At 39.5% G+C, this 27,760-nt stretch overlaps 1 protein-coding gene across 1 annotated transcript in view; it reads right to left on the reverse strand.

Annotated features, from left to right (window-relative positions):
• LOC126263682 (non-lysosomal glucosylceramidase) overlaps positions 1–27,760 on the reverse strand; it is a 257,286-nt gene that overhangs the window by 167,510 nt on the left and 62,016 nt on the right. Inside the window, exon 3 of the mRNA XM_049960807.1 lies at positions 22,158–22,338. Within this exon, the coding sequence (XP_049816764.1) occupies positions 22,158–22,338 (181 nt within the window). The remainder of the gene's footprint in view (positions 1–22,157; positions 22,339–27,760) is intronic.

Below are 27,760 nucleotides of genomic sequence, written 5' to 3' on the forward strand. Positions count from 1 at the left end.
TAGTAAGTAAGCGCAGGAATAAAATGCTGGTAAAGAACCAATAGAGAGGGGTAAAAGGGACACATCTGTCAGATATGCACATGTGTTGTAACTGAATGTCAGCATGAGCAGCCACAAATACAAACAAGCTTTTGGCTCATTTCATCAGAGTATGTGAGAAGCAAGCCAAGATCGACTGATTCAGTGCTTCAACAACAATGCGGAACTGACAAAACGTGCTACTGTATTGAGGCTACATGTAGCAACTTCACTTAGACATATCATAAGAACACCACCCAGGATGCAAATTCACATAAAGAAACACTCAAACTCTGAAGCTAAACACTAGAGAAGCCACGAGTGCTGATATGCTCAGAGAACGAGAGCACATTTGTTCACTAGTGTGTGTGTGTGTGTGTGTGTGTGTGTGTGTGTGTGTGTGTGTGTGGTTATCGCGTCATTGCCTGCTGTAAAACCTCTGCTTCCTTTTTTGTGGCATTACTGCCTTACCATCTGTATGCTGAGACTGTTACTTGGGCTGTCCTGGTTGCCACACGCCATCTAAACACAGGGGCATGCAGCTTTCTGGGGCCAAGCCTGAGAGCAGCTTCACTCGTCAAGAGTGCTGAGGTTGTGGGGATGCACAGCCACTACTTTCTCCTGTGACGGATCTACAGCACTGCCCACAGGCAGTGCGAGACCTGTGCTCAGAAAGTTCCTCACTGGGCACTGACGTGCCATCCCGCTCTTTCAAGCAGCATGGACTCTACATGGCAAGTGCTAGAATTTATCAGCACAAGAGTTAGCGTGCACTAGAGCAGTATCAGTGAAGTGCGAAACATGTAGATGATTTGGCGCTAAAGCACAGCAGTGCAGTGAGTCTTGCTGGGCTGAGATACATAATGAAGATCAATCCTTTTTGTTTTTTGCTTGTTGATATTGTGTCACTATGAAGGGATCTCGCTTGTTCTGAGGTATAGTTCAAAATAGAGGCTACCCAATGACCAGAAACACATTCAGTAACTTTAAATGAATCTGTGGAAGTTTTGAAAAATCAGGTAGCTGCATTACTGCAAGATAAAATAGAACAGAGGCAGGTTATTGAACAAATGCTAAGGGAACTAGAGGCATTACATGCAGCAACAGGACTGATGCCAGCACAAGAGGAGGATACTGAGACCACAGTTGTCCTACCTATTCCATCTACTGATCCTGTGGCAGCTAGTCTACACCTTATTCTGGGAAAAGATCTGAGGATGCATCGGCTTTTCTGGATGATTTAAGGAAGCAGCTCGTTTAGGGAACTGGTCCAACACAACATGTCTTTCTATGGCTCAGTTACGGCTAATAGGTGACACATACTATGAAACCCTTGGTGAGGCATAAACATTTAAGCAGCTGGCTGAAGGACTAATCAAAGACTATCATAAGCACTATAGTGCTAGATTTTTCAGAATAAAGCTCATTGCTTTAACGGAAAAACATAATGAATCATTAGAAGCATTCTCTTACAAGGTTCTTAAGCTGAACTCGCAAATTCACGAATTACAGCACAATGCAGAGATGGACAGAGTCCTCTTGCAGGAATCAGCAAAATAGGACTTTGGACATATTCATGGAAGATATTTCGGTGGCTTCGTCATGAAGAGTAAGAATAGAGAATCCTAGTGATTTGTCCTCTCCTGTATGAACTGCTAAACAGTTAGAGAAAACAGGTTTTTTGAATGTAAAATGGAGTGACCAAGGAATTTTCTCTTCCGATGTTAAATGCTACAGACACGGATAAAATGGGCCACGTGAAGATGCAACATCACCAGCCACAGTGCTTTTAATATGGTGAGATTGGACATAAGATAAGTGACTGCAGTAATAGCAAGCAGGAGACAAATAATAAGAAAAAGTGTTTGTTAAATGGGAATGGGAGTGCCTTCACCATCAGAAGCCATTGCCAATAGAACAGTACACTGCAGGGACAAGTGTAGCGACAGATTGTTGCTTGATTAGTATAGCAAGAACATAAATTCTTGACAGACACAGGTCCACATGTGTCAGCTGTTAGTCTGGACCTCTCAGGTAGGAAGAGACATCAGTCTCCACTAAAAAGGTTACATGGACTTGGTAATGGTGAGATAGATTCATTGTGGACAACACTGTTCACTTTTAGCATTGGGGCTGAAAAGTTTAAGCAGCTTATGGAGGTGTTGTCACACATTTGTGAGGGGTACTGTGCAATTCTCAGACTCTATTTTCTGAATAAACATCATGCAATAGTTGGTGTTCCATGGTGTATGATCAAACTTGAGCAGAAAGCTGCTAGTGAATGTTAGAAGGTGCACCTGTCATGGGGATTGTATCAGCTAAGCCACGTACATGTACACTAAAGGTTAATTTCCACAATAATGTACTGGCAGGTACAGGAAAACTGATCTGGGTTAGCGTTAAGTATGGCTTTACCGAGGGAATTGTCGTGCATGGTAGAACTGTCGACATCCAACAAAGAATTAGATATGTCACACTGTGTGGTACACAGGAGTGCAGTGTGTGTTTCCGATAAAGATGGGAATTTTTGGTTTCTGTGAGTTTAGATAATTCTAGCATGGAAGAGGTGAGTCTGCCAAAGGTCCTAATAATTGCCAGTTTGAGTGACTTGGAAGAAAACAATATTCACAGTTCAGGCAACTACGCAGCCACAAGCACACCATTAACAATTCTGCACTAAGGGATAAACACTTGCAAGGAAAAGGTATGGAAGACATGGAACCTTTATTGCTTAGGTTCATGGATTTGTTCAATCCAGTGGTTTTGTTATGATCCACACTGATCACACAGCATAGAATACCAACAAAAAGCAATGCTCTGCTACATAAGAAACCATACAGGGACCCAAGGCAATTACAGTGCTAATGTACGAATTCATTGACCAGCAGTTGGCTGAGGATCCAGTGAGGATAGTCATAGTCAAAGGAGTGCAAACACTGTCATTCTGCCGAAAGGGTCACTGGTATCAAAAAATATAGGTCTTGTTCTGATTATTGCTTTTTACGTGCAAAAACTGTCACCAATCTGTATCCCATTCCAAACACCACAGATACACTCAACGAAGTGGGTCAATGTAAATACTTTTCAAATAAGGATTTGAAGAGTGGCAACTACCAGCTTGAAGTAGTTCTGAAAGACAGGCCAAAAACAGCTTTTTCCACACCACAAGAACATTACCAGTATCACAGAATGCCATCTGGATCAAAAAAATTGCAGCAGCTACATTTCAGAGGCTCACAGATTGAAACCTAAGAAATGCATAGTGTATCTTTATTACATAATCATATTTTCAAGGGATATGGAAGAACATGTGAAATGACTGAAAGAAGTCCTTAAACAACAACAAACAGCACACTTAACACTCAATGTTCAGAAGTAGCATTTTGCTCAAATGGAAGCAAACTACCTACAGGTGAGTTTGTGTCAGTTGATCCCTGACGGTTGCAGTAGGATGGGTGCAGCGGCTTCACACGCCTACCTCAACCAATAACATAATGTGATTTTGTAAACATCTCTATGGCAACACCTCAGTGTTATCACAGTCATATAGATGGCTACCGTTATTGCTTGTAGCTATTGGCGCTTCACCGCTGAAACTTGGCAATACCGTTGCAAGCTGTCAGGGACCTTCCTACATTGTCTTGACCACATAACATGTAATTAGCCAGCAAGATGTAAAGACTGATCCACATTTAATATCAGCAGTTCATCATTTTGTACCACCATGGACTATACAACAGTTTCAAGTGTTTTTAGCCTCTGTAATTATTGTAGGAAATTCATAAGGGATTTCACACAAATTGCAGAGCCCCTGAACTGCCTACTACGAAAAGGACTAAAATTTGAGTGGTTAGTCGAGTTTGAGAAACTACAGCATGCTTTAGTATCCAGTCCTACAATGGTATTTTCTAACTTTGAACAAGAGTTCATCCTGTCCTGTGATGCAAGCAATATGGCAATTGGTTGTATTTTGACCCAAATCATGGTTGATAAGGAACATCCAGTGGCTTATGCTTACAGACAGTTGAATAAAGCGGAATGGAATTATTCAACAACAGAAAAGGAAGTATTAGCTTTTATGTATGGTGTTACCTACTTTCTCTGGTATTTGTAAGGATAAACATTAAAGGTAGTGACTGATCATCCACCCCTTAAGTGGTTACTGAGACTGAAAGACCATTCCAGTAGATTAACACAGTGAGTACAGAAATTATGTGAGTTTAATTATGAGGTACTGCATTAACATGTGAAGTGCACACTAATGCAGACATGCTAAAAAGAAAAATTCATGTTCTACAAGCACTATGCAAAAGCTTGTCAGGATGGTAAAGAGCACAAGCAACAGACATAGATCGTTGGGCTTTTAGGTCGCAATCACTGTTAGTGACAGGTGACGGTTTGCTGTGCAGAAGTCAAAATGTGAACTGTGTGTTGTGGTTCCTGCATTATTTAAAAATGAACTTTTGCAACATGCTCATGGCCATTTGTTTGCTGGATGTAGAATGACGGACAGATGCATAGCAACAAAGTTTTGGTGGAGAACCAGAAAGCAAGATATGCCACGTGCGCAAAAAGCAGAGCTGAGTCACCAACATGTGCCACTGCAAAGATTACCAGGAGCAACCGAAACTTTCAAAATGCTTGGTTTACATACATTGGACCTCTCAATAGGGCAGCAGCTTGTAACATATATTCCAACAATAATAGATCATTTTCCTGGTTTGTAGGAATGACAGAAATTCTGGGCCAACAAGCAAGCACAGTCAGGAACTGATGGTTAATAACTGGAGACTAACATTTGGTTTTTCCTGATACTATACACTTGGTTTTTCCTGATGCTATAAAGATCAGGGTACAAATTTTATGTCAGATCTTTTGAACTAGTTTTTCACCTGCTCCATATCTGAAAATTTCTCACTAGGCTTTTCTATCCACAAGTGAACAGATGTGCCAAATGGGTTCACCATACATATCTGAATATGATAAGCAATTATATGAATAGTCAACGTGAAAATTGGGACACACATTTACAACGTCATCTCACCATACAATTAAAAAATACACAGCAGTACAGGTTGTGTACAGTAGAAAGATGCCATCTCCTTTTGAGGTTCGGAAACCTGAATTAGGTGGCAACGAGGAGTAAGCAACAAAGTTTACAAAACTAATAAAAGAAGTGGGGGCAGTGGGTCAAATGAGTGAATACAAAGGCACTCTAGCATCAAGAGAAGATGAGAGAATGTACAGGGAAACTACCATAGTACTTAGTAGGCCAGTGAGTTTTGGTAACTAAACACCAAAAGGAAGAACAAAAAAGTTTATAAATAAGTATCAGGGCCCATATCTGATGCTACAGATGACATCATCTGCAAATGTGAAGATACAGTTTCTGATGAAAACACTGATTGTTCTGTAAGCTGATTCAAGACCTTCTGTGTAGTGGCAGATGCATTCCCACAGATTACAACACCACAGGTGGAACTGAATAAAACCTCTAGGAAGGAAAAGAAGCCACGAGTTAGAACTGTTCAGGATTCTGATAGCTTATCATATGCATTAAGATCAAGTGTTTGGTTTCCTTTTGTTAACTGTGTACACTTGTTTCATTCCAACTACAGGGATTTGTTCTGTTTTGTTTTTGGGGCATTTAATCTTGTCTGTGCTAGGTATTTTAATAAGTTCATACTGTGTAGTATTCAGTAGTATTTTGTTATGCACCAATGCTTTTGGAACGAGGGAGGTAAAGCGACAAGAAACTCCTTTCTCTCAGGTGGCGTGCCAGCAAGGGCAGCCAGGAAGAGTATAGTAGTTTTGCAGGTTACAAATTCACACTAGCAAAGTAGTAATAATTTCAGAGAACAGAGAAAAATATGCACTGATGTTCAGAGAAGAGTTACAGGCTTGCCAGCAGAAGAGTATTTCGGGCTGTCCAACCAGAGTGGTCTGGACTGTCACGCACGTAAAGTAGAATTGTTTCTGGGGAAATACAAAACGACAGTGTTGGAGGAAGTATTAACCCCTTATCCACATTTCCAAAGAATAAGAGTGCACTATATACGTTCATTATAAGCTCCAGAGATAAAAATTTAACAGAACGGTTTGTGATAGAAATAGTGTTATCTTGTCACTTAATGGCAACAGTTATGGATACAACAGTTACAGGTACAAGAGTAATCAAGCTGACACAAACTTTGCCTTTTTGGCCAGAGAAGCCATTTGAGATACTGGCAGTCTAAAAATCTGACATTTTTAAATAATACCCTCAACCTGGATGTCTCAGTAGACTAACTTTTTGCAACACAGAAGGGGTATATTTCCACAGAAAAGATGTTACAGCACATCCAAAAATACTATGAGAAGCAGCTTAATCAAGTTATAAACATAAGCATTTCAGCTAAGAGTAATATAGTGGTTAGAGTCATCATTTGTATAATTTATATTTACTACATGAGAAAAATTGTGCAACAGCCAGAGTTACTTATGCATGAGTTACCTATTGTATGGTTTGGCAATATTACAGAAAACACTACGGAGTAGTAGAGGGAATCATAGGATTAATACAATATTTTAAAGATTTGTGAGATTGGCTTTAGTTTTTATAACAGGAATATTCCATGAAGGATGGTTTAATAAGCAATGTAGACTAGTGGAAGGTGTGAAAATTCAGGATGAATTTGTTAAGGATTGGGGAATATTGCATATACATGCAGGAATAGAATTTGGTAAGTAAACAAAGGAGATGGCTACATGGGGCAGGGCTGCCGGTTATGCAACAGTGTCTTAACTGTATACCAACAGGAGGGGCACAAAGTACAAACCAGCTGAGAGTTCATTTCATCAGAGTATGAAAGACACATTCGACAACAGTGCAAAGCTGACAAAACATGCTACTGTAACGGGGGGCTAAATGTAGCAATTACGCTTAGAGATATCATAGAAACACCTTTCAGGAAGCAAACTTTTGAAAAAGTAACAATCTGAAACCCTGAAGTTAAACACTAAAGCAGCTAATAGCGCTGACAGGCTCAGAAAACGAGAGCACATTTGGTCGTGTGTGTGTGTGTGTGTGTGTGTGTGTGTGTGTGTGTGTGTGTGTGTGTGTGTGTGTGTGTGTTGGGGGGGGGGGGGGGAGTGGAGATCTCATCATCACCCACTATAAAATCTCTGCTTCCTTCAAGCACATTCTCAGAGTTTTCTTCATGCTTATTCTCTGAGTTAGGTAATTCCATTTACATTGTTGATACTGATGAAAGACCAGCTCTAGTAAGTAGCAGGATGCTTTGGTGAATTCAACTAATGTCTACAAGCTGCTGCCAACTTGGAGTCCACCACTGCAAACCCACAGCTATCTGGCTGTGGAGAGGACTTCTGATCCGCAAGCCACAGTCTCGGTCCCAACAGTAACTGACTTGAGGACGTGGGGAAGTTCCTTGCCAGCCATTGACATGCCAACTCGTGTTTCTAAGCAGTGCAGAGACAGCACAGCCACTGCTATGCATTGCAGGAAAGACAATAGGGTGACTGTAAAACTCCCACCAATAAATTACTGTTAATTGAATGATGTTTCATTAGTACCCCGTTGATATACAGGATCACTCATCTCCACTCTCCGTTCAAGCTCCCATTGACAACGCAACCCCAGCACGGGTCATAACAACACTTTTACATTATGGAAACAGTTGTAAAAATTTGCTCCATATTTTAAGTGACCCAAATTAACAGCTCACATGAAGGAAATAATCACCAGGTAGAGCAAACTCGTCATCATAACAGTCACAAGAAGGCTACTTAAAGATCAGTGTCACTAAACAAGGCCTGTCTTCAGCATGAAATACACACAATGAAAGAAACTACAAGATCCAATAGTATCTCCAGTATTGTGACATGCAAAATCCAAAACCAAATGAACACTACAATATAGAGGAGTGAGATAACTACTCATCATATAATAGCACTGTTGAGAAGTGGCCAGAGCCACAAAAAGCTCAGCTCTCAGTTTTAAAAAAAAATGTTCATTTTTCCACGCAAGATTTTATAAACTAAAACACTGCAACAACCACTACACATCTGAATAAAATCCTTTTTGGTGTTAGGCCACATCACAATGATACAATAAATTAATTGTAAAGATGACATTTCAATGATTTCAGCAGTGGTTTTCATAGCTGCCCTGAATAATAATGCTGCAAAGATGGTAAAAACATCAGCATTTTAATGTATGATAAAGATGTGGCCTAAAACCCACAGGAATTTGATTCAAATTAACATTGCTCATGAAAGCCTACACTCCTATTTCATTACATAACACCTAATTTATTTAGGCCAAACACAATCAGAACACTTTCATAACTACTTATAAAAAAACTAATACATAAAACTTGCTACAAATAACAACCACAATTTCAGATGGGAATTTAGAAAACACCACACATGGTATGTTCCAATCACGTACAGAACAATGTGGCAGTCTTTTGAACCAGGAACACTAAAAATGTTAGTATATGTATTTTCAACGACCATAAAAAGTACCTACTCACAAATTATCAAAATACAATGCATTCATTCAAAAACATTATGCAAGATCTTAATATACTTTATCATTTAAACAAAAGTCACAGAATTGATTCCGTAGATATATACTGGTGCCCCAAATCTCTCTTTAAAAAGTGACACCAGAAAGAAATTTAAAAAATAGTTAGGGGATCAATATTTAAAAAAAAAAAACCAAGCACAATGTACAACAATTATGATACAATACTTAATCCCGACTATTCTATGGACTAAATTACTTATGAGAGGCATTAATAATCAGTCAGTTCGATGTTTCTTAGATAATTCAATTGATTCCTATCAAAATGATACAGAAAAATCCACAGTCTGAGTAAATAGCTTCATACTGGCCATTTACAGATAACTAATAAGCACAACGGCTTAAATTTAATATAACTGAACATTTTAGTCTTTCAGACTACTATAGTATTAGTAATACAAACTGAACTAGTAACAGAAGCAAATATCTTTATCTTGTGCACAACATTGCCACAAGCTGTGCTGCATGCAGTGCAGTGTTGCAGTTTGCATTGTTGGCTGGCGTGTTGCAAGTCATCAGTTCAGATCAAACTGTTAGCGATTATTTGTTATGTTGTATTTATCATTTCTGGAAGGTTCTCAAAATTTCTTATGTTTGTAATATTTATACATTCTAGACTATTTGATGACTGTACAAATTACAAAACACTCTGTCTAGGAAGTCAGTTCTCTTTTGGCTGTACGTCGTCGTCTGTAATAATTGTGCCTTCAGGCTAAGGGTACTACTTCACTGATGGCCCTTCTTTCTGATTTGGATTTGATTCTGGTTAAATGTGACACTGTGTGTTGGAGCTACCATGTGCTTTAAAAGCTCTCCATCACTGTGGTTCCAATTATGCAACCTAAAAGCCGTTGGCTACATGGGCAGGAACCAGAATACAAGCAATGGATTGCTCCCAAGGCCTGTATGCTCGGGTAACTAATGGATTTCAAAATAGCAAAAATTCAGCTTGTGATGGGGCAAAAGCGAGTGGTTGATGCTATGAGGAAAATAGTCCCAGAACATCCGTTACAGATCAAATGCTACTGGATAACAATATGTTAATGTGACCATTTATTTATGTATTTTGTTTTCAGATGTAAATCTTGTACAAAATGTGTTGTGGGTGTAAAAAAGGAGAGAGAAGCTGTAAAATGTCGATGTTAACAGTAGCCAGCAATGTGGACACTCCGTGACTGTAAAGTTTCAATGGCACCACAGAAGCTGGCCGCTATACGATTCTCCACCAGCCATCTACTACAATGAAACTTTTATTAAAAAAGTTACAATGATGCCATTCATCTGTCGATCTTTAATGGTTCCTAAGTTTTTTAGTACAGAATTAATGTCAGATGTGTAGAGGTTTTAGTCCAATGCTGACGGGATAATTGAGTACCAGATGCGCAAATCACCTTATAATGTGGTTTAAAGTTATAACAGAAAACTGATCAGGTCAGGTCATTAATTTACAGGGTAATAAATCAACTGAATTTTCATTAATTAGTAATTGAAGCAATCTGTGCAGGGAAGGGAAATTTATGTTGAGAAAACCTTTAGTGGTCACAGACTGATCATTTCATCTTTATCAACTCGAATCAGAGAGGTTTTGGTCAGAAGCATCACCAACTGATTGCCAGTGTGGGTTTGGCTTGGGTTGTTTTGGGGGAGGAGGCCAGACAGCAAGGTCATCAGTCTCATCGGATTAGGGAAGGATCAGGAAGGAAGTCGGCCATGCCCTTTGAAAGGAACCATCGTGGCATTTGCCTGGAGTGATTTAGGGAAATCATGTAAAACCTAAATCAGGATGACTGGACATGGGATGGAACTGTTGTCCTCCCGAATACGAGTCCAGTGTGCTAACCACTGTGCCACCTAGCTCCGTGATTGCCAGTGTGTAGTAGTTTTGCCTGTGCAGAGTCTCATCTATTGAGAATGATGTCTGCTAGTTGATACGGGAACAATTTTGATAAGTCACCTTGGGCACTGGTGATAGACTCAAGAGTAGATCTGATAGTGTATCGGTGATTACAGTTGAGGCAGCAGACAGTTTTGAGTTGCTGACAGACAGTTTTACATCCCAGCCAAAAATTTTATTGAATTCTCCACCTTTATATGTGGTCTTGCAGAACTGTTAAAAACCGAAGTACAGCTTTGTTAGACACTTGTTTCACACTCTGGAACGAGTTTCCACTTATTCTCGAAACCTATAATTGGGAGTATTAGTTTGATTAAAAGACAATGCCTGAAGAAGTTGACAATTGCATTACAGTTGTTAATTGGCATGGACCAAGTGGTAGCAGCATTAATAACTGTTTTAGAGGCAAGACCAATCTAGGACTGTGTCTAATACTGGCACCCTGTTTGTAGTGGTTGAGAGAAACTAGAGAAATAAATTCCATTTTGATACAATACAAAATTAAAGTTATGATTATCCTGATAATAAAATGATATTCACAAACATGAGATCACATCTTAAAAAAATTCATGGGGATATTTTTAATACAAAGCAAGAGGAATGATAGCTATTTCACCGATAAAAATCCAATACCTACGAATGAGGTTTTAATTCTAAACAGAAAGAAAAAGTAAGGATATGAATATGCAGTCAGATAGATGTGATTACAGAAAAAATATAAGAAAAATACAGGCCTTCTTTTGTTATGAAACATAGAAGAAATAACAGAGATGTAAGGACTCCCTTGTCAGAGATACTAGTGCTAAACTTATTAGGATACTCCTCCGATTTTGTAGTGGTAATTAATTCTTCCCTTTACAAGTTTGTTGTATTGTAATGTTGAAGAAAATCTCTGCCACCAGTCTAATGCACCATGAAGAATGGGCTCAGCCAACTTGGATTTACACCACAGCCATCAAATGACAGCCTAGCTATTGACCAACACAGGTAAATCACCTCCTTCAACTATTATGCCCTGCTAAAAAACATATATTTTGAATACAGAGAACAGCATGCCAGTATATTTCCACTGTAGATTTCCTGTACACTTACACTACTGCAGAGAGAGAAGAGGAGATTCTGATGACTGCTATGCTGCCTGACATCAACCATTCTAACAGTTCTGACAGTCAGCACACGACAATTACAATAGACCTGTGGGATGAAGCCCACTCCCATATGCTAGATAATAATGTCACTTCCCAACATGCTGTACCACATCCATGTCCTGAGGTACGAGCCACAAGCATGGCACTCAAATTCAGGGAAGCTTAGTGATGCAATCACCTATCGAGTTGAGGTCACCGCAGATGCAAATCCTCCTTGGATGGTAGCCACCAAGATGTCAGGAAACCTCACTGATATCATCAGCAGCAAAGAAGTCCAGGAATTAGTCAACTCAGGAGTTTCCTTTCCTGTAATGTGGATCGTATCACCACCACCAAATAAAGAAGACTATAGTCAATGATACAAAAACCATGTGCTAAAGTTGCAAATGGGAAATATGTTCAGCTGATAGGAACATATTATAGGTATCCGATCCCAGACTCCTATAGTTGTCAAGAGAGAGCCAGTTGGGATGTGGTAGTGAGTTCCTAGTTATGCTTTTAAGCGCCAAGAAAACATCATTAACTAACTCATTTACTACGCAATAATACAGGATTGTCTTCCAAAGTGCCATGCCACTCCCCTGCTAGCAGAGTAGGGCCTCGTCAGTGGCAGAAGGCCGACTTTCGCTCATCTCACAATATCACCAGAAGAGCGAAGCATCAGGTGGCAGCATCTGCATCACAGACAGCTATTGCCTGCAGAATCTGGTGGCCTCCAGCTCTGTGTATCCATCTCCAAAGTGCTTTTGTGAATGTCGAAGATTTCCACTCACTAGTCTCTCCCAAGGTCCACTTGAAGTACTCACTGGCTCATAAAGAGTTGGCTCTCTGGCGCCGTTTAGGAAACAGGAGCCAACAGCATTGGGTTCTGCCAGAAGAATGGGATGAGCAGCAGCAGTGACCGCCCACTTGAAGACAGATGACAGACAGTGTCCAGTTCATGAAAGTTGAGCTTCCAGCAGACATCCAGAGCGATAGTCGCCTCTGCGCCCCATAGTGCAGCCTTGGATGTTAGTAGTACAGCTGGCAGCAACAGCAGCAGTGTCCTTCCAGTCAAAGTTTTAGCTCCACAGACGATTGGAGACTGCTAGGCAAGCCGAAGGCCAACCTCCATAACCTACCCTCTCACTGGATATATGGAACTGATACAAAGGCTGAGACTATGTACTGGGCAGTGTTTTAAGACTATTTGCTAGGCAGTCAGCAATCAGCATTCAGCAGTTAGACATTTGTTAAGAAGCGTTGCAGTGGTGGGAATGGGTATGATGGCAAATATCCTGTTTTTTTCTTTGCTGTCGTCTCTCCTACTGACTTCAGACTTTTGCAACTTCACCTTTCAGAGGCGCTTTTCTGCTGGCTGAATACTTAAAGCTGTGCTGTACTTAGCCTTCCTTATGAAACTCTTCTCTGTCACTAGTATAACGATATCTCTCAGCTTCCATGGTATAGTTATGCTTCGCTTGCAGAGTTGGGTGCCAAGTCCTTCCCCGTGCTGTGACAGCTTCCATGTGTACCACAACTCGCTTAGCCATTTTCCCCTAGCTGGCAGTCTATTGGTCACTGACACAGGTAGTCTGCCTTCCAGGAGCTGCCAAGGCAGAATTTGGACAAACTTTTAGTGCCCACCGGGGATACTATCCTGAGGCATAACAATATAACCCCAAAAATTACTTCTAATGACTGAACACAGACAGCCCTTAAAATCTGTTATTTTAACAGAATTTAGTAGTTGTGTTATTCCTGGGGGGGAATTCTTTGAGGCACCACAAGCAGTCATAGGCTGTGGAAGATCAGAGCTCCAAATTGATAAATGTATTCCAACACACACAGATGACAATTATTGCTCTGTACAGTTGTTTGCCACTGTAGACAATGTTAACCTGCAGTCAACAATAAGATGTATTTCAATTGTCGATCTATATGCTCATTTACACTGTGAAGCTTTTGTCACCTGCAAAAGCTACTCAGGCTCACGAAAGAAATCTACATGCTAGTGGTGATTATAAGCATCGTAGATGGGCAACTTTGATCACTAACTGTCATAAGTAGTGCATAGGAGCAGCCAAACCAGTCCAGGAAGGGTAGCTTAGGGCCACTGACAAAGAATCTTGTGCCACTATCACTACAGTCTACACAGGGTGGAACCTACTACTGAACTGCCAAAAGGATCCAACCTCACAAAGGAACAATGTCAGTGAGTGCTAACCGTTCTGCGCCATTTTTGGACACTCTCAAATCTGGAGGAGAGAAAAGACAGACCAAACACCCCATGGTAAAACACCATATTAACACTGGGGATCGTTCATGAATTAGCCAGAGCACTCATATAGCATTTCGTTGGCTAAATGATGCATAATATGGGAGAATGTGGAGAAGATGCTGCAAGTTGAAAGCAACTAACCTTCAGAGAGTCATTGGCCCTCTACCAGGGTCCCAAGGAAGGCACGTGTGTTAAAAAAAAGAAGGTCAACCCTCTGCTGCACACTGATGACACCCTAGACTGCATGAAAGTAGCAAAGTAACTCTCAACTAAGGCCAGGCAGGTAGGCTGTTGACAAATCGGGGTGGATGAGGCTGACGAGGGAAAAGGCTGCCCTCACAAGTCCTTATGGAATCTATGAATTCAAAGTTATGCTGTTTGGAATCTGAAAAAGTGCTTCTTCATTGGCCAAGAAATAAATATCTTGGGGCATCTAGCAAATGGTGATGGGAGTTCATCCCAAGCCAGACAAAATAATAAGAGCAATCACAGATTTCCTGACTCCTTAGCAGATTTGTGATGTGCGGAGTTTTCTAGATATGTGCTCGTACTACTAGTGATACATAATGGACTTCTGCACCAATCTATGTCCCTTGTAATTACAACTGCAGGAAGATGTTGAATTTTCCTGGGACAAGGCACAAGCAAGCTCTTTCTTTGTTCTTAAGGTGGTGCTGTCAAGTCCTAGCATTTTATGACAAGACAGTACTTCACACCAGTGCTAGAAGTTGTGGGGTGAGTACAATTCTAGTACAAATTCAGGAACATGCTGAAGAAATGATAGCTAATTCTTCTGGAGCATGCTACAAGTCTAATAGGAGATACTCTACAGCTGAAAACAAGCGTCTTGCACTTGTTTGGGAATCGATACAGTCTGGTAGTACTGATTTCAAACCATTCAACATTGACACACACCACCATTCCCTATACTGGCTGGCTGGTCTGAAATATCCAATGGACCAACTGCTGAGATGGGGACTGAGGCTTCAGGAGTACAGCATCACACTGATATACAAGAAAAGGGTTATAGGGTTGTAAGGAATTCTGACTGCCTTTCAAAGAATCCATTGGCAGAATACACCAACATGGACAAAATCTCAGCTATCGCTGCATTAAACTACATTGCTGCTAAACAGAGGGAAGATCCAGCATTGCTGAAAACCATAGAAGCCTTGAGGAATGAGGAACCAACCAAAGGAGATTTCCAATTAATAAATACAACCCTTTATAAGAGGAAATATGATCTGATGGGGCATAAATGGTTGCTCATCATCCCGGTTCATCTACAGCTAGCTATCCTGAAGTTTTTTCACAATGTTCCAACACCTAGTCACCTGGAATTCGTGAAGATTCTAGACAGAATTAATGCAATTATTATTGCATTAACCATTAGACCACAGGTGGGCAAATGATGGCCTACAATGAACATTTCCTAAAAAAACAACCACACACGAGGGTTTTGACACACAATTTGTTAGTGTTTCATGTTAGAAATGGGTGCAATTAATATTTTATTTCTACCAAATTGGAATAGACCTACTGGACAGGTTTCCAAAGTTAACAAATGAGAATCAATGGATCACAGTATGCACTGAATATTTCATCTGATACGCTGTCACCAAAGCTGGACCAACTGCCAAAGCTCCAGAAATTTTAGGTTCCTTGTAGAAGACATCATTTTGAACCATGAAGCACCCCCTTGTGACGGTCTCTGAGTAGTGACAAGTTTTCCAGTCAAGGCCTCTACCGGAAGTAATTTCACATGGTGACATCATCCACAGGACATCAACTGCCTAGCATCCATAAACAAATGTCTCACAGCACACTTTAATAATATGTTGTCAGATATGGTGCAATATATGTTGATGTCTAACAGAGACATTGGTATACACTGCTGGTCAAGACAGTCACATTTAACACAGCAAAGCAAGACATTACACGCCTTACGCTATTTGTTTTACACCACAGTCATGAGGTTGCAATGCTAATGGATACACTGTGTCCATTTCAGCCGGATATACTGTGTCCATTTCAGCCAGACGATGCTGAGGATGGCTATATAAAACACCTAATCACCAGGAATGAAGAAGCAAGAAAGCTGGCTCACATACAGACCCTGTATGCCCAGGGTAAAAACTGAGAGCACTATAATAGCAAGCTCAGACCAGTGAGATACACGCTGCATGACATCGTACAAATTAGAATGCCTGTGCGAAATGTGGGACTTGGAAAAGCTTTTAAAGAACTACTTTGGGCAGTGTCATATCTTTTAGTCATTTTGCAACATCACATATGAATTTGAAGACTATGACCCTTCATCAAGAAACAAAAGTACAGAGGTGTCATTCATTTTCTCCACATGAAGCACTACTACAGGCTGCAGGCACAGATCATTAAAATAAAGGCTTCTTGTTCAATGAAAGGGAGAGGATACCTGCAATGCTTATCACAGTGAAGATAACATGATATCATGACCAGGACCCAAGAATCTGCCAGTGCTGCCATATAGGGGACCATTGACAAGATATAGATCCAAGGTGCTGTAGTTGGCTCCAATGAAAACTTCTGAAACAGCAGGTTGCTGATTCTCCAAGAGAGGGAGCAATGCTGCATGCTGTGTGAGATGGTGGTTAGCGTCACTGGCTGGCACGCTACCAGTTGCCAGTTCAAATCTGATCACCGAATATTATTTCTTACTTAATATTTATCATTCCCGCAAGATTCTTGAAATTTCTTATTTGTAATATTTGCATATTAGCTGTTTGTATAGATTGCAGCACTCTCCATTCAGGTGGTCAGTTTTTTTCTAGCTGTACAGTGATGTTCGTAATATATGTAGTTTCAGTGTTAAGTGTCGTACTACACTGATGATACTGCATTGAGATTCGGATTTGGTTCTGGTGACAGTATGATACTCGCTTTAAATTAAAAATTTAGCTCTAGAATTTAAGTAGTTGCCCAGAAGGAAAAATTTTATTTCTAATAAAAACTCTGCTTTGCCCCAGTTAGAGATTGAATATTATTGTAGGAATGATCAAAGATCTTTCTGACAAGATATTTATGAGCTACTACATCTCCACTGATACAAAATGAATAATAATTTTTTTCTTGAAGAAGCAATTCATTATTTTCATTTGTTTTCATATGTGAGAAATTAATTACAGTAGTTTTCCTTAGTACCGTCAAATGGGGTGATTTTGGACGGTTTTGTCGTTAATTTGATCATAACTTTCGCATATATTGTTGGATTAAATTGATTGTTGTGGAAGTGGTAGGGTATATGTGTAACAAATAAAATATCCCAGAACCAGAAAGTGTATGTGTAGGTATATTTATCTGAGGCAATTAAATAAAGTGTCTGAAGTCACCCTATGCATTTTTAATACTGAGACTGTTCGTCAATTATTCACCTAGGGATACAACTGACGCAAAATAAAAGTTGTGGGAAGTGATAAAAGCAATCTTGCGCTTAAAATAACTGGCTCATGGACGTTAAAATAAGTAATTGTTTGTTTTTATGCAGTGGCAAAGAGCAAATAAGCCATACTGTCCGAATTCGCCCTGGTGTCCAAAATCACCCCGTTTGACATACACACAATTTGTGAAGGTGCAGTAAGAACATCAAACTCGACAAAGAGATGCACACCAGATGACCGAGTGAGCACAAAGTCAGTGTTCACTTTTGTGTAATACATACTTTTTAATGATGAATTACTCCTTAACAATATGACATCAGACCAAGGGTCTGTGTGTGTGTGTGTGTGTGTGTGTGTGTGCGCGCGCGCGCGCGCGCGCGCGCGCACCTGTCCTTTTTTCCCCCAAGGTAAGTCTTCCTACTCCCGGGATTGGAATGACTCCTTACCCTCTTCCTTAAAACCCACATCCTTTCGTCTTTCCCTCTCCTTCCCTCTTTCCTGATGAAGCAACAGTTTGTTGCGAAAGCTTGAATTTCGTGTATATGTTTGTGTTTGTTTGAGTGTCTATCGACCTGCCAGCACTTTCGTTCGGTAAGTCACATCATCTTTGTTTTTAGATATATTTTTCCCACGTGGAATGTTTCCCTCTATTATATTCAAATATGTATAGACGTTTACTAGATAAACTTGGGTTTAACACCCACCTATAGCAAGATCATTAAATACGTAACAAACCTCAAGTAGGGCAAAGATGGGGAAGGAAATCAGCTATTTTCTTTCCAAAAGAATGATTCAAGAATATACTTTAGTCAGTTTAGGGAAACCACAGAAAATTCAAAACTGCTTAGCCAGATGAGCATTTGAATGCTAATACTTTTGAACCCACATCCAGTGCCTTAATCACTGTACCACATCAATCATTGTGACAGTTTTAAGATTTCATAATTATGTGATAGACACAGACAAAATTACAGATGGTTCCCAATGAAAATGACTGCAATAGCTCTAAGAGTAAAATTAAAAATTACGATAGAAAGTGCACACATGCGAAAAAATCGGTACTTATTGTGATAATACTTGCCTGGCATATTAAATTATTAAAAACAGTGATAAAATAAGAAGTGTGAACACTGAAAAATACAAAGATCAACGTGTGTGTGTGTGTGTGTGTGTGTGTGTGTGTGTGTGTGCGTGTGTGTGCGCGCGCGCGCGCGCGCAGCATCAACTACCAACACTGAATATATGCAAGAAAATGGGATGTCCTCCCACTGCTATTGTGAAAAAAGTGCTGATAAAGGAATAATGTGTCTACAATATGAAACAGTTTACAACTATGAGTGTGCAAATGTTAGTCAAAACCAAAAGACTTGGTTCTGTTTGAATTGCTGTAAAGAAGAAATGCACGAAAAAGTAAACAGCAAAGACACTAAAGACAATATTACAGTGTTTCTATTACATGAAATTCATGGGTTAAAGCTAAAAAATGAATTTCAACAACAACAACAATAGTGTGATAAATATTGTCAAAAATGCCAGAAAACTGTGAGAAGTGGTGTAGAGTGCATGGAATGCGGAAACATATTCAATTTTCGATGTGGGAAAGCAGATACTTCACTAAAGGGCCAACAGATAACCATAAAAATCTGTAACTATGATGAATGTAGGTCAAAAACTATTAGTCTTAAAATATGTACCATACCATACTATAATGGACCTAAAGATAATGAAACTCACACAAACACATCTGAAGCCAAACACAAGAAACAGAACAACATGGATTGTGGCACAAAAAGCGCACATGCATTTAAAACATCTAATACAAACCACATCAAAAAATCTTGCAGCAACTCACGTTAGACGATGCCTGCTTTGAAATTGAGTAAAACAAACAAAATAACAAATGCAACAGATAAAGAACAAGATGAAACACAGAGTCAAGAAATACCAAGAGAAAAAACAACACACATCAGAATCTACTATGATGATTTTGGAGGAGAGATTGCTACAAAAACAAAGACCCTGACAACTAAAATAAAATAAAATAGAAGGCATAGCGAAACCCAGAGCAAGATTCAACCAGATCCTCACCAAAATTGAAGATTGCAGTACTCTGTCAAAGAGTGACTTTGTAGTTCTTATAGGAGGTTCCAATGATGTACACCATAATGAAACAGTTGCAGCAACAACAGCGCTGAAGACAACACTGGGCAAGTTAACATATTATTTAAATTACCTCATCACTATGATTTAATTGAATCATCATGTGTAAATAGAGAAATAACCAAAGCTAACAAGTATTTTGAAACAATCCGCAAACAGTTTAAAAATGTAATTCTTTTAGATATTAAGGAATGTCTTATGTGTAACCATCAGCCCTATGACAATTGTAACAGCTCGAGAACTTGTCATACCAAGCCATAGTAAAGGCCTAAGTGGATTAGGAAAACCACTGCTGGCCCAAAAAATAAATAATAAATTATCATGTAACAGCAATTTAGAAAATACATATCAAAACTCACAACCAAATCAGGGAAATGTATATGGCTGAACACGCTTGAAATGTGTCAGACTTGGTTGAAACAAAGATCTTCAGAACGCAATACAAAAAACACACTTGAAGTAAATATATCTAAAAACAAAGATGATGTGACTTACCATACGAAAGCGCTGGCAGGTCGATAGACACACAAACAAACACAATCTTACACACAAAATTCTAGCTTTCACAACCAACGGTTGCTCCATCAGGAAAGAGGGAAGGAGAGGGAAAGACGAAAGGATGTGGGTTTTAAGGGAGAGGGTAAGGAGTCATTCCAATCCCGGGAGCGGAAAGACTTACCTTAGGGGGAAAAAAGGACAGGTATACACTCGCACACACACCCATATCCAACCACACATACACAGACACAAGCAGACATTTGTAAAGGCAAAGAGATTCGGCAGAGATGTCAGTCGAAAGATATAAATGAAAGCTTTTCCGCATTCATGTCCAATATAAAAAATACATTGGACAGTAACTGCCATCTTGTTACTAAGAGATGTAACCCTAGCAATATGCATAAACCACAGTATACAAAAAAGTGGTACATCCCACACCTCAATAAAATCAGAATCCATTTACTCATGTTGAAGGGCAAAATTGAAAGCATTCAAGAAAACAAGAATAGATATATAAACTTAAGAAAAATATACAAATCTGAAATTAAAGCAGCAAAAATGAAAGCAAATGGAAGAGTATATTTTAAATTCTAGAAACAAATGTAAAGCTGCCTGGAACATAGTTAAAAGTGAGATAAACATGGAAAAGGAAGAAATCAGCAACCCAATTAATTGCAACACTCTCAATGAACACTTCATAAATTCAGTAAATGCCCACGTACCAAAAAGTGATGATTTAACTGATACGGAAGCTTTTCTTTTGCAATCACAGAATAAAACAGATGAAAGATTTAACTGGAGTAGAATATCTGCTGCAGATACAAATAACTCTGTAAACAAGCTTAACAACTCTAGAACAGAAGACTACTACGGATTCAGTACCTTTGTAATAAAGGCTATAATCAAGGAAAGCAGAACTCCGATGGAAGGTGCCACGAAATTCTAGTTCATTTTCAGCCAAGTGTCTGGATACTTTTGATCACATATTGTATTAAGCCTGCAAAAATGCCTTATATGTTGATGATATGACCATGATCTCCACAGGTGAGAGTATGCAAGAGATGGTAAACAAAAATAATGAAGTTTTTGAAAAATGTAGGATGTGGTGTGTTGCTTACTAGTTATATATAAACAACACAGAAACAGAGGAAATTTATTTTAATCTGAAGGTACAGAAGGAAGAGAATCACAGTGTCAAACTATTGGGACTAAAATAGACCAAAGGCTCTCATGGGATGACCATATAAGCTATCCAACAGGCAACATTGCCGATGTGATATTCCTGCTGTATAAACCAAGATATTCTCTCAGTAAAAGTTTATTGATGCTTTGCTACTATGCATTTTTTCAGTCACAGCTACAATATGGGATTGTGTTATGGGGTAATTCAACAGGTACAAACTATGTATTCAAACGACAGGAAAAAAGCAGATGTATACAAGGACTGGGTCCAAAAGAAACCTGTAAGGAGCACTTCAGCCTATTAAATATAATGACCCTCCCAAACTTCTATATGTATAACTGCTTAATATGCGTAAAAGAAAATATATGACAATTTACACAGAGAATGAATTTACATTTGCACAGCACTAGAAACAACTGCATGCTTGATATAGCATATTCTAGGCTGTCACTGACACACAACAGTCACAAACACCTAAGTCTAAAGTTATAAAATAAACTGCTATAATCAGTCAAAACCCTCACCTTCTTTAAATTTAAGGAGGTATTAGACACACGGTTAAAAATAAAGCATACTATTCAACTGAAGAATGTCTTGCAGGTAATTTGTAAGGAGTGTATAAAGAATGAAATATGTAACTATCATCAACTAAATGTGTAAAACTGTGTAATTCATTCCTGAATGAAATAAACAAAGAAACAGTGTAATTATCATTAATTAAATGTGTAAAACTGTATAATTAATTCTTGAATGTAAACCATGTAATTATTATTAATGAAATCTTCTGATTAGTAAGAACTTTATGTACTTATGTGTATATGTAAAAATTGGTAACAACTATACTTTTACGAATATGTAAAATGTATTTTGACAAAGCCAATTGCATGTTAAACATGCTGAATGGCTAATAAAAAACATATAACATAGAAAACACTAACTGTATGTGTGTGTGTGTGTGTGTGTAAAGAAATTTAAATCATTAAAGCTTACCGGCATGATGACAATACCTTCTGGTACAATATCTTCTTGTCTGTAGACTGTATAGTAATAATGAACTGATTGGCATGAACTAATGCATATTCGTAAACACCTGGCTTAAGTTGGTATCTACAAAATTCTCCCTTAAAGCCACGACCAATTGTTCCACAGCCAATGCCACCCAAAGGTACTCCTACAACAGTAAAAAGGAGCAACTGAAATAAAAACTGACACTCAGGCAACAGCATCTGCAGCTTTCCAGCAACAACACTGAAAAGTTCCAGGTAGTATGAAAAAATACTGAGAGAGAGAGAGAGAGAGAGAGAGAGAGAGACCCTATCTGATGGTCAAGAACACATTCCATTTCTTTATCATGCGCCTGTCTGCAAGTTGTCCCTTCCGTCCTCCCAATCATTATCAATGTGAATACTGAAAGCCATTCAAAAATCTCAAGCCCTGGTTCTCCACATCTTGTCAGTCTGTTCAAATAAATATTATAGATAAATAACAATTTTTACACTTTAGATGGCCTCTACATTTTATACACAAATTCTTCCTCCAGTACAAACTACATCACCTCCATCCTACACAGATCTGTTTTAATGATTAAGCCATCGGCTGTTAACTAACTAGGATTTCAATCTGTAGTTTTGTGGGTACACCCTTTTATGTTTCTTACATATTTGACATACATGCATTCTTTTTCCAGTCACCTGGAACTTTCCAGTCAGCGAGAGATTCACAATACGCAAGTTAAGTATGGGGTCACTGTCAAAGAGTACACTCTGTGAAACCGAATTTGAGTTCCATCTGGACCAGTGACTTACTTGTTTCAACTCTTTCAGCTGTTCTTCATTGCAATCCTCCAGCACAAATTATTACATTATATATATTTATGTTCTTCCTTTCCTGCCATGTCTAGCCCCCATAGGAACCAGTCTCTTCTTTTAACACACTGACTGCCATGAGGCCACCAGCAGCCACACCAAATCCTCTTGCCTGACACAATCTATCAGCAGCCACAGCAGAGACTCACACCTACCACCATGTGCCTAGCCTGGCCAGGCAAGGACACATCCATCACTATGTGTTACAGTCAAAGTGTTAAACTTCTTTCACACTGTGTGCGTGTGTGTGGGGGGGGGGGGGGGGGGCAGTTGCACATGCACTCATTTAAATAACTTATCTGCTGTCTGCTGCTCAATAGCTTAACTTTATACTTCAAGATTTTCTGATTTTCTTTGTTCACTGTGTTGTTATTACTCTGCTCTGGCTCTTTCAGTATCATGCAAGCATATTGCCAAGTATTTCTGTATTAATTATTTCATTAGTACCAGCCAAACATGGACAAGCACTTTAATTGAAGAGTAACCTCTTTTTTCCCAAATGAAGGAAGTACCTGCACTTAATGTTCTCATATTACCTCTTATTTTACATACTTACCAGGACAAATTTAGTCTATATAATTTCTATTAAGAACTCCTGTACCAAGCTGTGTGATTCTGTATATGTGGAATCAGAGCATATTTTGAATTTGATCACTGAAAATTACAGAATTTTCTTTTGAATGAATGAAGAGAGCATCAAATATCTTTCACAAGTTTTACCTAATGATCTCAACATGTTACATTACAGTGTAATGTCTTTGAATAATATTTCAGATTTTTCTGAACACCTGTTTTCTTTATTTCTGCAGCTTTGTGAATTTCTGTCTTGAGAGTCATAAATACATCTGTTCATATTCTTTCTTGTTTTCACTATTTACCTCTTTCTTCAGGAGTGCGATATTGCAATTACTCCCATTTCTATTCATTTACTTTGTTCTCTGATTAGTCAAATATATAGATTTTGGAGGGATCACACACCTTACCTTTTTTTCTTTTTCAAGAGAGTCAAATTTCATTCTGAAAATAATAGGTCTCCTTTTAAATAAAAACCAGCAATGATGAGGCCATTCCCCAAATGTGAAACCCCTAATGCATTTTCTGAATACATTACTGGATCACACTACTCCAGTGCATGAAATAAATTACTTTATGTCTCCATTACATTTGAAATGTCAATAACTGCACAATAATATAACAAGTAGCACTTACCTGAAAACGTTTTTGGGCAAAGAAGCCAATCTCAACTAAATAACAACTAACAAGAAAAAGTGTTCCTATCCATTGTAATTTTCTTTTCTCTGTGTATTTTCTATGACTTCTCTAACAAATTTCTGTAATTAACACAAAAAATTATCAAAAACTGGATGTGGTTTGGCAATGTTTGTTCCTACATAAGCCTTACTGGTTTGTCACATGGGAACATTTATTTCCTTAGTGGTCAACTTACAGGAACATATATCTATCAGTTGCACACAGCAACAACCTGTATAAACCATTTTCCTCACACACCATTCAGCAATGAGGAAACAATGACAGCCATCAGAGAAATGAAAGCAGGCAAGGCATCTGGTTTTGACAGCATCCATTCACAATTCCTAATTTGCAGTAGGAAGCATGTAAAAAAATGGCTAGCAGCTTTCTTTATGATATTCTCCAAACTGGTAACATATCCTGTGATTTGAAAAGAGCAAAAATCATAGCCACCTTAAAACCAGGTAAACCAAATGACCTTATGCGAAATGTATTCCAAATTTTCTCTCAGTTGTTCTGCCACTAACGCTGCTGAGTCGGGAGGTCGGTAAAAGGAGCCAATTATTAACCCAGCTCGGTTGTTGAGTGTGTGATCCCTCCAAAATCTATATATTTGACTAATCAGAGAACAAAGTAAATGAATAGAAATGGGAGTAATTGCAGCATCGTCGACAGGACTGACTGCGGACCTTTGGTACAGAGCCGAGTGGAGGGTCTGAATCAGAGGCTGAGACGGTTCTGCGACCATGTGGGCTGCAGATTCCTCGACTTGCGCCATAGGGTGGTGGGGTTTCGGGTTCCGCTGGATAGGTCAGGAGTACACTACACGCAGCAAGCGGCTACACGGGTAGCAGGGGTTGTGTGGCGTGGACTGGGCGGATTTTTAGGTTAGATGGCCTCGGGCAAGTACAGAAAGGGCAACAGCCTCAAAGGGTGCGGAGCAAAGTCAGGACATGCGGGGACCAAGCAGCAATCGGTATTGTAATTGTAAACTGTCGAAGCTGCGTTGGTAAAGTACCGGAACTTCAAGCGCTGATAGATAGCACCGAAGCTGAAATCGTTATAGGTACAGAGAGCTGGCTTAAGCCAGAGATAAATTCTGCCGAAATTTTTACAGAGGTACAGACGGTGTTCAGGAAGGATAGATTGCATGCAACCGGTGGTGGAGTGTTTGTCGCTGTTAGTAGTAGTTTATCCTGTAGTGAAGTAGAAGTGGATAGTTCCTGTGAATTATTATGGGTGGAGGTTACACTCAACAACCGAGCTGGGTTAATAATTGGCTCCTTTTACCGACCTCCCGACTCAGCAGCGTTAGTGGCAGAACAACTGAGAGAAAATTTGGAATACATTTCGCATAAATTTCCTCAGCATGTTATAGTCTTAGGTGGAGATTTCAATTTACCAGATATAGACTGGGACACTCAGATGTTTAGGACGGGTGGTAGGGACAGAGCATCGAGTGACATTATACTGAGTGCACTATCCGAAAATTACCTCGAGCAATTAAACAGAGAACCGACTCGTGGAGATAACATCTTGGACCTACTGATAACAAACAGACCCGAACTTTTCGACTCTATAAGTGCAGAACAGGAAATCAGTGATCATAAGGCCATTGTAGCATCCCTGAATATGGAAGTTAATAGGAATATAAAAAAAGGGAGGAAGGTTTATCTGTTTAGCAAGAGTAATAGAAGGCAGATTTCAGACCACCTAACAGATCAAAACGAAAATTTCTGTTCCGACACTGACAATGTTGAGTGTTTATGGAAAAAATTCAAGGCAATCGTAAAATGCGTTTTAGACAGGTACGTGCCGAGTAAAACTGTGAGGGACGGGAAAAACCCACCATGGTACAACAACAAAGTTAGGAAACTACTGCGAAAGCAAAGAGAGCTTCACTCCAAGTTTAAATGCAGCCAAAACCTCTCAGACAAACAGAAGCTAAGCGATGTCAAAGTTAGCGTAAGGAGGGCTATGCGAGAAGCGTTCAGTGAATTCGAAAGTAAAATTCTATGTACAGACTTGACAGAAAATCCTAGGAAGTTCTGGTCTTACGTTAAATCAGTAAGTGGCTCGAAACAGCATATCCAGACACTCCGGGATGATGATGGCATTGAAACAGAGGATGACACGCGTAAAGCTGAAATACTAAACACATTTTTCCAAAGCTGTTTCACAGAGGAAGACCGCACTGCAGTTCCTTCTCTAAATCCTCGCACAAACGAAAAAATGGCTGACATCGAAATAAGTGTCCAAGGAATAGAAAAGCAACTGGAATCACTCAACAGAGGAAAGTCCACTGGACCTGACGGGATACCAATTCGATTCTACACAGAGTACGCGAAAGAACTTGCCCCCCTTCTAACAGCCGTGTACCGCAAGTCTCTAGAGGAACAGAGGGTTCCAAATGATTGGAAAAGAGCACAGGTAGTCCCAGTCTTCAAGAAGGGTCGTCGAGCAGATGCGCAAAACTATAGACCTATATCTCTGACGTCGATCTGTTGTAGAATTTTAGAACATGTTTTTTGCTCGAGTATCATGTCATTTTTGGAAACCCAGAATCTACTATGTAGGAATCAACATGGATTCCGGAAACAGCAATCGTGTGAGACCCAACTCGCGTTATTTGTTCATGAGCCCCAGAAAATATTAGATACAGGCTCCCAGGTAAATGCTATTTTTCTTGACTTCCGGAAGGCGTTTGATACAGTTCCGCACTGTCGCCTGATAAACAAAGTAAGAGCCTACGGAATATCAGACCAGCTGTGTGGCTGGATTGAAGATTTTTTAGCAAACAGAACACAGCATGTTGTTATCAATGGAGAGACGTCTACAGACGTTAAGGTAACCTCTGGCGTGCCACAGGGGAGTGTTATGGGACCATTGCTTTTCACAATATATATAAATGACCTAGTAGATAGTGTCGGAAGTTCCATGCGGCTTTTCGCGGATGATGCTGTAGTATACAGAGAAGTTGCAGCATTAGAAAATTGTAGCGAAATGCAGGAAGATCTGCAGCGGACAGGCACTTGGTGCAGGGAGTGGCAACTGTCCCTTAACATAGACAAATGTAATGTATTGCGAATACATAGAAAGAAGGATCCTTTATTGTACGATTATATGATAGCGGAACAAACACTGGTAGCAGTTACTTCTGTAAAACATCTGGGAGTATGCGTGCGGAACGATTTGAAGTGGAATGATCATATAAAATTAATTGTTGGTAAGGCGGGTACCAGGTTGAGATTCATTGGAAGAGTGCTTAGAAAATGTAGTCCAGCAACAAAGGAGGTGGCTTACAAAACACTCGTTCGACCTATACTTGAGTATTGCTCATCAGTGTGGGATCCGTACCAGATCGGGTTGACGGAGGAGATAGAGAAGATCCAAAGAAGAGCGGCGCGTTTCGTCACAGGGTTATTTGGTAACCGTGATAGCGTTACGGAGATGTTTAATAAACTCAAGTGGCAGACT

This window comes from Schistocerca nitens, chromosome 6 (genome assembly GCF_023898315.1).
Source record: "Schistocerca nitens isolate TAMUIC-IGC-003100 chromosome 6, iqSchNite1.1, whole genome shotgun sequence".
In the NCBI taxonomy this organism is placed as follows: Eukaryota; Metazoa; Arthropoda; class Insecta; order Orthoptera; family Acrididae; genus Schistocerca; species Schistocerca nitens.